Consider the following 11,926-nt stretch of genomic DNA (forward strand, 5'->3'; position numbering starts at 1 on the left):
TCGTATACCGTGAAAATCAGCACCCAAGCTTCCTATGTCGGGTTACTTGTTCACCATGTCCCATGACGTACCCTAGTTCGGGTGGGCCTCATCTTCGCCAGCCTCGGCCCATCCCAATAGTAGTGGGCTTACATCGCGGCGATGAGGTACCACGGATCTGTATCACGGAGGTACCTTTATTAGGAAAAAAACACTATTAGTTTTTTTAGAATTAAATAGTACAACATAGACGTCCACAACACGCACACATACTCACCCCTATGAACACATGTACGCAAATCCTACCCATATGAGCCGGTAGATCTCGAGATTCGCGAAGTCACCAGTGGCGCCTCGCTGTCGACGGGGATGTCGCCTACCACTGAAAGCATAGCGCCATTAAGTTCTGAAATAGATCCAGGAAAATACGAGCACCCGTGCCAAGTCGATGACTTGAACCCGGGTAGGCAGGTTCCACCACAAGAAACCTAATCAACTGATCTAGGATTAGTTCGCCGCTATTAGTTTATTTGAAGCATCATAGGCATGAAGAAAAAATATTTAAACGTAGAATGCATGTGGCATAATTTTTGTTTGAAAATCTAGACCGTTAAATCATCAAATAAATTAATGTGTATGTATTTTTGATAAATCTCATACTTTAACGTCTGTTCTTTTTAAAATTATTGATTTATTGTATAAATAGATAGAATAAATGCATCTGCAGTCTTTTCTTACCTTTCGACGCGCCAGAAATGCGCAAAACCAACAAGGGGGATGATGATGATGATCTCCGTTCGCCACCGGGAACAAAGTACATGATGATACAGTGCATTATTGATACGATCCCTAGTGGGCGATCTCGCGGCCGAGCTTAGCACCGAACCTATTCCACGGGCAGGAAAAGGATGGTCGAGAGGCCGTGGGGCGCCAATGCCTCAGCAGACTCCGTCCCTCTAGCTTCTGCACTCACTGATCCTATACAAACAATGCAAAAAATCAGAAATCCCTGGCACTAGGCCTTTTGATTAACAGGCCGGCCTGCCACGGCAGGCACCCCCTATAAAAACCCGGCCAGCCTGCGTAAATATGACACAGCACAGCGACATCTACCCTTGAAGTTGTAGCAGCAGCTCTCACTTCTCTCTTCAAGCTAGCAGCTCTTCTTGCACTGCAAGAGGGGGAGGCAGGAGAAGAGGAGAGGTGGACTTCTGCAAAGGTAATTCTTCAATGCACGCATGGCACGTGCTTGTAGAACGTGCACCGCTGTTGCAATCTTATCCTATCTTTTGCATTGGTGTGAACGATGCGTCTTGTTGCAAGGTCCGGGTCTCGGTGCATGGTCTTGGTCTGTGTCAGTCAGTGCACACTGTCCCCACCACTCCACGTGAGAGATAGATCTCTGATCGGGATGGTGCATCCAAGCAAGTTGTTATACCGTAGATAGCCAGCAGTACAACAATATAACACTATTTTCCATATACATCAAGTTCACCAGCTAGCCAACTGTGGAACTGTGCAAGATCCCCTGCCGCGGTCACCCACACAGCCACAACACCTTCCAGGCAACAGCCTATAAATTGCCGCCATCGCCCACACACACTCACTTCACCAGCTAGCCAACCACGAGCCAGTGGAGTGGTAGGCTATATCGCCTATAGCTAGCTCAGTGAGTGCTGGAGTCGTCGCCCGCCTCTCAATTCCACGCTGAGTCTTCCTGCGGGCTTCGTTCTACGTCTAATTCCGTGTCTTTCTGCACGTTCTAGCTCGATCGGTGGCTATATAAATTGCAGCGTAAGTCACGTTGCTGAGCACTTCATCTAGAGCACCAACTAGTAGCGGCGGACTGTGTCTCCTGCGATATCCAGCTCTGTGCTCTAGCTGCAGTCTCACTGTTCGGGTGTGTATTTGTAACATGGTGCAGATGGGGGAGAGCGGTGTGCCCGCCAACGCCAAGCACTACTACCCAGCGGCCACGGAGGCGACCTCCGTGGAGCTCGGTCTCACGGCGGCCTCTAAGTGCTATGACGACGACGGTCGCCTCAAGCGCACCGGTAAGGAGAGCTAACCTTCCTGGCAACAAACAGCCAGCTGTACATGCTACGTCTGCCTGTCTGCCGTACGTGCTTCTTCTCCATCAGATAGACACAGAAAGCTGATGCTGTGCTGCTCTGCATGCTCTGTCATGAAGGGACGATGTGGACGGCGAGCGCGCACATCATCACGGCCGTCATAGGGTCCGGGGTGCTGTCGCTGGCGTGGGCCATCGCGCAGCTCGGCTGGGTGGCCGGCCCCGCCGTCATGCTGCTCTTCTCCTTCGTCACCTACTACACGTCGGCGCTGCTCGCCGACTGCTACCGCTCCGGCGACGCGTGCACCGGCAAGCGCAACTACACCTACATGGACGCGGTTAACGCCAATCTCAGTACGTGCGAAAACCCCGCGCGCACGCACGCATGCCATTCTTGGCTGTACTCTGCCGCCGTTGGCCCGTTGGCCGTTGCAGAGCAAGAGCTGATGACTCTCGTTGTTTCTCCTTCCCTGTCGGTTGTTTCGTCGAGCAGGTGGCATCAAGGTCCAGCTCTGCGGCTTCCTGCAGTACGCCAACATCGTCGGAGTCGCCATCGGCTACACCATTGCCGCCTCCATTAGCATGCTGTGAGTAGTAGAAAAAGAAAAGAAAAAGATCACGAGAACCGACCGCACGTTTCGACCGAGCTGAGAAACTGACGTGTGCTGCTGCGTGTACATCCACAGGGCGATCAAGAGGGCCAACTGCTTCCACGTGGAGGGGCACGGGGACCCGTGCAACATCTCCAGCACGCCGTACATGATCATCTTCGGCGTGGCCGAGATCTTCTTCTCGCAGATCCCGGACTTCGACCAGATCTCCTGGCTCTCGATCCTCGCCGCCGTCATGTCCTTCACCTACTCCACCATCGGCCTGGGCCTGGGCATCGTCCAGGTGGTGGCCAACAAGGGCGTCCAGGGCAGCCTCACGGGGATCAGCGTCGGAGCGGTCACGCCGCTCGACAAGGTGTGGCGCAGCCTGCAGGCGTTCGGCGACATCGCCTTCGCCTACTCCTACTCGCTCATCCTCATCGAGATCCAGGACACCATCCGGGCGCCGCCGCCGTCCGAGTCCAAGGTCATGCGCCGCGCCACCATCGTCAGCGTCGCCGTCACCACGCTCTTCTACATGCTGTGCGGGTGCATGGGCTACGCCGCGTTCGGCGACAACGCGCCCGGGAACCTCCTCACGGGCTTCGGCTTCTACGAGCCCTTCTGGCTCCTCGACGTCGCCAACGCCGCCATCGTCGTCCACCTCGTCGGCGCCTACCAGGTCTACTGCCAGCCGCTGTTCGCCTTCGTCGAGAAGTGGGCGCAGCAACGGTGGCCCAAGTCCCGCTACGTCACGGGCGAGGTCGACGTCCCGCTCTCCCTCGCTGGAGCCGCCGGCCGGTGCTACAAGCTCAACCTGTTCAGGCTGACGTGGCGGACGGCGTTCGTGGTGGCCACGACGGTGGTGTCCATGCTGCTGCCCTTCTTCAACGACGTTGTCGGGCTCCTGGGCGCGCTCGGCTTCTGGCCGCTCACCGTCTACTTCCCCGTGGAGATGTACATCGTGCAGAAGAAGGTGCCCAGGTGGAGCACGCGGTGGGTGTGCCTGCAGCTGCTCAGCCTCGCCTGCCTCATCATAACCGTCGCCTCCGCCGCGGGCTCCGTCGCCGGAATCATCTCTGACCTCAAAGTGTACAAACCGTTCGTCACCACCTACTGATGACTGATCGATCGTCGTTCGGTGCACACAAAACCTATGCACAGATGATTAATTGGAGCCTAGTATGTGCAGTCTTTAATTAAACTAGGCATTAATTAATTACTATCACACGGTAAGAAAAGGAAAAGAAAAAGGTGATTATTGGTACGGTATTCTAGTGATGCATAGCTGCATCGCTGATTTACCGTGTCCTTGCTAATTTCTATTGTTTGTGATGATCTGGTTAACTGAAAAGGCTAGTGAATCAAGACAAAAATCAAAATGTAGCAGTGTGTGTTGCCAAGTCAAATGCAAAGATCGTTACAAAACTCATGCAAAATGTCTGTGTTCCAATCAAGAATTGTGTTCATAAGGGGAAAAACATGTTTGTTCCTACGAGACTCTACAACAATTTTCTTGCATGCCATGGTTACAGAATTTGAGGCTTTGACCTATTTCGTAGGTGGTATTTGAGAGCAAAATTTCAGCATCCATCATTTCTTTTTTTTTTTTTATGCTAGAGCTTGAATAGAGAGATATTTGTGTGTGCATGTGCACGCTCGCATGCGTGTGTTTAGAAGAAAGATATTGCACATTTACTTGATACTTAAAATAGACATATGTAGATTGTTGAATGCTTCGTTCTGGTAATAAGCACTTAGGGTACGTTTGGTTGCTGCCCTGACAAACATAATTGTCAGATAATACATTCTGGCCAGCAGGTACTCAAAATCAATGGTTTGAATTGCTGCTTGGCCAGGCAAACTTGCCTAGGGCAAACAACCTAGATCGTGGCCTTTCAGGTATTTTGCCTAACCAGACAATTGATCAAGGTCCTACACGTCTAGAATCGGACGTGGAAGCGCTACGTGACCTAGACGACTTTGCCGTACCTCCTTACAAACACGTCGAATATTCGAACGTTCATCGTCCTCCCAAGTCCCAACTAGCAAAAGAGCATCGTCTGCAGTGCAGTACAGTGAAGGGGAAAAAGGATGGCTCACGCTAGACGCCAGAGCAACACGTACTACCAACACTAGCATGGATTCATGCATGCCGACGACGCCAAAGTTTGTGAACCGAATACAAAATGATCCTAGTACACGGTGCATCTCGAGAGAAAAAAAAGCACGGAAAGAAGTTACTTTTATGAATTTCCACTCCCCGGTAGCCGGTAGGTACACAACATGAACAACGTGATGATGCAGAGGCTGATGTGTGGTGATCACTCCCCGGTAGCTCTCTGTTACACGGCAACTGGCTCGGTCCCAGGCTCCCGGCGAGCACGAGCCGGACGGAACACGGACGCGAGCCGTGAGTGACAGTTCCTGTGTGATCCAAACGAGATAAGGTCGAGAGGCACGCCCACGACCAGGACAGGGCAGCGCAATGGCGCGACGGCGACACGCGACGGAGAGGCACCGGTAGTCCGGTACGTTCCGCGGCGGCGTTGCAGCCACACGCCCGCCCGCGCAGAGCCGCGGAGGGCGGAGGCGACGGGAAAGCGCCGCGAAAGGCAGAAGCAGAACGACGTAGGCACTGGGACGCTTCGCTGCAGTAACATACATCTCGCTTTCTTCTTTGGCCGCGCACTCGCCCTCGCCCCTGGTAGTGCATGTTCCACTTCCGCGGCAGCAAGCAGCCAAGCACGTCCCACGCGGGCTGGAAAGACCCGAGGCCAGCAGCCAGACCCAGACTGCCGTGTCAGCATCCCCTGGGACGCGACGTGGCCTGAACAACCCCGGCCGCTCTGCTCCTCTGCCGTCGCCCGGGGATTAACAACAGCAGAAATATCATGTCCGCCTCCGGTCCAGTCTGGAAAGAGCGGCGGGCGTGGAGCTGGAGCGTAGCGGCCGTGCGCTGTTCGTTCGCACGAATCGCACGCGGCTGTTGGTTGCCTGTTGGCTGTTGCCCTGGTTCCGTGTATTGTATACGTCCAACATGCGCGACCTAGAGTAGAGTACGCTTCATTAATTCCTGTAGTTGTAAGGTATGGCTGCGACCGTGATGAGGTCCTGCTTGCCGAGCTCAAGTTGATTGATACCAGGTCAAGCAATCGCTCAAAAGACGTGCATATATTCCGCAGCAGCAGGTGGACGAGACCGATGGAGCGGGATGCTGCCATTGGGAATTCCCTGGTCCCGGCGATCGCGTTCAGTTCGCACATGGCGAACAAGAGCACAGAGATCAACATTAGCAAAAGCATTATGACCGCCGCGAAATAAAAGGTCAAAAGTGGTGTCATGGAATGGATTGGCCTGCATTATTTTGGCCCGGAAAGCGAGAGCCGAGCTAGCCCAGTCGGGAGTGGGACAGCATCGTATATATGCAAATATGTGTGGGGGGTAATGATCCGGAGTTTCGATTAATCAGGGACGGGGAGGGATCGATTAGCCGCTTGCGTTGTCCCCTTCTTATCCCATCAGTACAGGATGCGTTGCTTGCAGCTTGCTGCTTGCTTTAGACGGATATATGGCGTTCAATTACACGCTATTCCGGCACTGTTTTTCTACTGTGAGATGCGATGAGATGAGGGTTGGAGGTGGAGGGCGTGCATTATTGGATCCATGCGCTACTAGTAGATAGATGCAATGTGCTGAAAGACAACGGCTTCAGAGTACGACGTACGACTACACTGTGAACTGAAAATGTGGAGTATCTGTTGCTCCAAAACAGATTTTGTGACTCGTCGGGAAATGGTGCGGTGATTCTTCTCTAACGTTTTTCAGATTCGTTTCCTTTGTGCTAGCCAGAAAGGAGTTTTAGGGCCTGTTTGGTTTCGGACGCCCTTTTTTTTTTGAGACCGGACGCCTTTTGTCGTGCCGTGCGCCCTTCACATTTGATTCCGGACGCTAGGTACAGATGATAGATCGATGCCAATGTATTGGTCTACCTACAACTACAAGGGTAGGAACCAAACATGTCCCGTTTTATACCTTGGAGAGGCGTACATGATTTTTAAGGAGATGATGGTTCACCCTCCTTTTTATTTCTAGACTCAGAAACAATAATTGGCAAGATCGTGGTGCCTTTATACTTTATTTAGCCGATCACAGTTATAAGTTGGGTATAAAAATTGAAACATGTATATATATTATAAAAATATTATTTGTAAGAGTCTGTCTACTGTACACACGTGTGTTTTAACATAAGCCAACACATGGTTGTTGGCTGTACGTAAAACACACAGATTTCAACATAGGAAAAACCATGTGTTTTTGGACTAGTTAGCACATGGTTGTTTGATGCCTAAAAAACACACGAATTGAAACACTGGAAAAAACGTGTGTTTTAAGAGAATGCAACACACAAATTCCATCAGGCAAACAAGGCCCACAACTGTCGTTCAGCCCAATAAAGACGTGCCAGAAAGACCTACTAACTAAAACAGAGACGCCCAATATCAGCAAAGAGTAGATCAGATAGCATCACACCAGTTTTCTCAAAGAGTGTATTGCATAGAGAACGTACCTTCTACTTGAGACAACAGCAAAGGACTACTTCTATTGTTGGACGGTCCTTTGGATCAAACGCTAATAGCTTTTCTAATAGTATAAGTCCCAAAGGATCTGCACTGGGAAACTTCTGAGAAAATGGAACAGGGTCCTTTTTTCTCATGCTGCTCAAGTACCTTCTTGCTTTCTCATTCCGAACCTGAAAATGAATAAAAAACAAGTTCAACTTTGGAGTCACTAAGCCATGAGACGAAATAAAAATAGAGTTTCCTTGGTTATAGCACTATACCCGAGAAATTTTATCCATTGACGGTGTGCCTAGAAGATCAGTCAATCAAATCTAGCTGATGAACAACATTTTTACTAGGAAATAAAGGCTTCCCAGTCAACACCTCAGCAAATATGCATCTAATGCTCCAAATGTCAATAGCCGGTGTATACTGCATTATTTGGGGATAACAACAATTAAAAGCACATTCAGATTATAGACAGTTTGGCAATAATTTATATAAAAAGCAAGCATTCTTAATAGTAAGAAATGCTCATTTGATCATTGTAAAGCTGGAATTCAGCAGGTTATTGGTTCCTACTTTCTATTTGTGCATAATAGGGACAAAAGAGGTAAATATCAATCAGATTGATCCATGCATACAGAACCAAATTGCAGAAATTGCAACCTATTGTTCAAGCAAGCACAAATTGTAGAAGAAAATGCATCAATTAGTAGTTTCTAGAACTGCAATTCAGTTCTGCAAGCCTTTCGACACAGTATAATTGTAATATGAAATGTGCTTAGAAGCTATTAATTTGCCATAATAAAACAAGAGCATTTGTTTGTCATAATTTTAACATTCACCCTGTATACCTAAAGAACAGAAATTATGCCACACGTAATGATTCATGAAGATATTTCTGACAGTTTAAAAAAGGATATGAGAGCGTAAAAGGGAACAATCCAGCAGCTATGAACTTTTCACCTCATATATGCACTTGACAAATGCCACTGCCATTGTCAATTTGTTATTATGTTAACCGCACTATGCCTATGGCTATGAGACTATGGTAGAATGCGCCTATTAGTCAGCACTTGGTAGATATGACAAAAAGGCACAAAATGGAACAAACCCAAAGGAGAGTTCTGCATAACCCCCCATGTGGTCACTTGGATTTTGAAAGGGTTCAACAGTAAAATGCAGAAAATTTCCTTTTTCTGACAATCTTTCTAGAACAGAATACAATGCAAAGAAACTAGGAAAGAGAGGGGGGCTGACATATATGTCACACATGAATTAACTTATCAACTGCAATCTGCAATTGTATAACCATCAGGCCTTATCAGAATTCACTATTTCCTTAGCACGATAAAGAAAATCAACCAGACCAATCTCAAGGTATCCAGACTTATAGACTAGCAATATGAATTCTAGACAGCCTGAGACCCTGATTTTCACTTGGCACTCAATCATCATAGGAGGAACACATAACCCAACCATTCTCCCAGTACAATCAAGTGGGCATCAACAGACCGTGTCACCCAAGCATCCACACGACAGAGACAAAAACTTGCCTTGGGCAAGCACAAACCACAATAAACAAAAGGAAAATGTGAGTTAGCACAAATCATAAGAGATAATTTTTTTCTATGAAAGGACAGAGACAAATATCTAAGATGTGTTGCCACAAATCACAAAAAAACTATGAAAGGACAAGGACAAAAAGTGGTGTGCCAGCACAAATCACAATTAACAGAATTATAATCTAGAAGCAATGTGATATTATAGAAAATATCATAGGCACAAATTAAACCCTTGATCGAGGACGAGCTCTTTCTAGAGGAGGGGAGAGATGTTATGGTTGGTAATAACTATAGGCGCTGTCGTAGGGGCTGATTAGGCGGGAAAGGATCAAGGGATCAAATCAGGAAGGCTTGAATTAGGGAGAGGAAAGAGTTCAATTAGGAGAGAATGAAGCTGTAATCTCCTTTATATGTAGTGGTTTTCTGAACATATGTTTTTCCTGCTTAATGAAATGTAAAAAGGAAAACAAAATAGTGAGAAAGTTACATATAAAGACCGGATATTGCACATGTTAAACACCATAATTGCAGTAATTTAAGTGTGCAATTTACTACTTATAAATGTGCAATCAAGAAATGGATAAATGAAACATGGTAGTAAACTATATGTAAAGCGCAGGTTAGCTTTGCATACGGCTATAGAACTTAAACGACACAGCAATAGCAATACTGAAGGAAACTTCTGCCTCTGCTATCAACTTTGAAGAGCTAAATACTGAGCATTGCCGTGCAAGTGCAGCCTCAGTATTGAAAGGGAGAAATGATTTGCCTCTGGCTATTAGAAAAGTACTACTATTATTACTAATTTAACTATGGTGTGGGTTAGCACAAATCACAATAAACAACGAAAAAGTTTTGGCCCAGTAAGACATTACATAATTGTAGAAAATGTGGAAAACAGACAAACTATGAATCCCAAACCGCTCAGTTCAACTGTACCATGTACAACCCACTACACAAAACCCAGATCAAAAAAGTTGGAAGGATTCTCGTGGAAGAATGATTTCCTTACTAATAGTCAACCCTTGAAAGTAAAAAGGGACATATTGCATATCCTCAACACTAAAATTGCAGTGCTCAATAATTACAATTTACAGCATTGCTGGTTGCAATTATTAAGTAATTGAATGTTTTATTTGTTTTTTCGTGAATAGAACAGATTAATAGGAACATAGCACTGCGACTATTATGGACAAGAACAATAAACGCCACTAATCCATTAGTGGATAGGCCTGCGGAGATACTATATGTTCAGAGCATCTATAGCAGTCTATTCACATGCCCGGGAGCATGCCGCAGCAGCAGTAGAGCACGGCCAAGCTGCAGATCGGACGCACTGACAGAGAAGATTTTAGGATTTTGAGTAAATCAACACAAACAAAAAACAATGCATATAGGAGGGTAGAAGTTTACTGAAATTCTATCAAGGTACTTCTCTCTGATCCGGTTAGCTGCAGACTGCCTCTTCTCTATAACAAAAGGTCTGACAGATCAAGGGTTCAGTTATGTAACATGTTAACAAATTTCAAGATGTGTTAGCACAAATCATAAGAGAGAATTTTTTTTCTATGAAAGGACAAGGACAAATGGTGTGTGTTGGCACAAATCACAATTAACAAAGTTAAAGATGTGTTGGCACAAATCATAAGAGACAATTTTTTTCTATTAAAGGACAAGGGCAAATAAGAGGCGTGTGTTGGCATAAATCATAATTAACAAAGTTTAAGATGTGTTAGCACAAATCATAAGAGGACAATTTTTTTTATGAAAGGACAAGGACAAATAATAGATGTGTGCTAGCACAAATCACAATCAACAGAATTCAAGATGTGTTAGCACAAATCACAAGTGACAATTTTTTTCTATGAAAGGATAAGGACAAATAAGACATGTGTGCTAGCACAAATCACAATTAACAAAGTTCAATATATGTTAGCACAAAATCACAATGAACAATTTTTTTCTATGAAAAGACAAGGACAAAAATAAGGTGTGAGCTGGCACAAATCTATGAAAAGACAAGGCCAATTTTGAAGTTCCATCATACATGTTAGGCTTAAAATCTATTATCTCAAAGATCTGGTAAAGAATCAAATACTAGTCCCATGACAAGTAAACTTACCCAAAATAGAGAAGAATATCATGAAACTAGCTGATATATGCACTACCCTTCAGCTACCCTTCAGCATTTTCACTGTAGTTAAGGAAACAATTGTCGTATCAAGCCGAAAGATCTATTCCTTAAAGAGAAGAGTTGTATTAAAATAGAAATTATATGCACTCCATAAAAATGTAGTGTCTGATGCTTACACTGAAACAGAAGACCCATTTCCAGTCCCAAATAGCCCATACAGAAGAATATCGATGCACTAAAGCAAGAACAATTGCATGCTCTAAGTTAACTAAAATAGTGACAAAGTTATTTATAAAGACCAGATATTGCACATGTTACACACCATAATTGCAGTAGTTGAAGTGTGCAATTTGCTACTAATAAATGTGCAATCAACAAAATGGTGCTTCTACATAAAGGAATAGAATAAAATCACGGTTCGTTAGAATTCTAATGCAGTTTGCAGTAGAAATTCATCATTCTCCATGGCTACATGCAGGTCAAAAAATTGCCTAGCTCAAAAAACTTATGCTGGACTACTGAATTAACCTCATATTCATAATTAAGTTCATACCAGTTCACAGTTTAGACAAGTTAAACTTAAGTTCACAGAAAAATACACTCAAATAAGAGGTGTGTGTTGGCACAAATCAAACAAGTAGAATTGAAGATACTCAAACTACATCATTTGTCATACAGGTAATTTTAGTCATCATCACCTTTTACATGAAAAAGACATAAAACATCAGAGGGAAATTGACATAATTATAATTTATCATGCAAGATATTGCAAGAAACAATACTTCAATACACAATGAAGGCGGCATATATAATATAGGACATGTGTGTTCTTTCATTATCAAGTATCAATATGAATTAATTCAAAGAAACATATTAATCCAATTTACAGCAAATTCAATTTGTGTCAACAAAAGTATTGGTAAGAATAGAAAGTTTCATTACAAGGAGGAGCTAAATAACAAATTATTTTGCAGGAATGTTGGGCTACATCAATTGAAAGAAGAACACAAAATTATGATGAA

The 11,926-nt window shown here is 45.3% G+C and overlaps 1 protein-coding gene across 3 annotated transcripts; it reads left to right on the forward strand.

The window, feature by feature from the left end:
• Positions 1-1,087: 1,087 nt before the first annotated feature.
• On the forward strand, positions 1,088-4,133 carry LOC136517530 (amino acid permease 3-like). 3 transcript variants are annotated; one of them, XM_066511119.1, is made up of 5 exons: positions 1,088-1,198; positions 1,904-2,033; positions 2,171-2,404; positions 2,544-2,637; positions 2,737-4,133. In XM_066511119.1, the coding sequence occupies exons 2-5, from the start codon at positions 1,904-1,906 to the stop codon at positions 3,758-3,760; spliced, it is 1,482 nt and encodes a 493-aa protein (XP_066367216.1). In that variant the 5' UTR covers positions 1,088-1,198; the 3' UTR covers positions 3,761-4,133. The 3 variants fall into 3 exon arrangements, with proteins under 3 accessions (XP_066367216.1, XP_066367217.1, XP_066367215.1); XM_066511120.1 differs by lacking the exon at positions 1,088-1,198 and adding an exon at positions 1,586-1,773; XM_066511118.1 differs by lacking the exon at positions 1,088-1,198 and having other exon boundaries at positions 1,795-2,033.
• The last annotated feature ends 7,793 nt before the right edge of the window (positions 4,134-11,926 follow it).

The sequence above is a fragment of the Miscanthus floridulus genome, chromosome 17, assembly GCF_019320115.1.
Source record: "Miscanthus floridulus cultivar M001 chromosome 17, ASM1932011v1, whole genome shotgun sequence".
In the NCBI taxonomy this organism is placed as follows: domain Eukaryota; kingdom Viridiplantae; phylum Streptophyta; class Magnoliopsida; order Poales; family Poaceae; genus Miscanthus; species Miscanthus floridulus.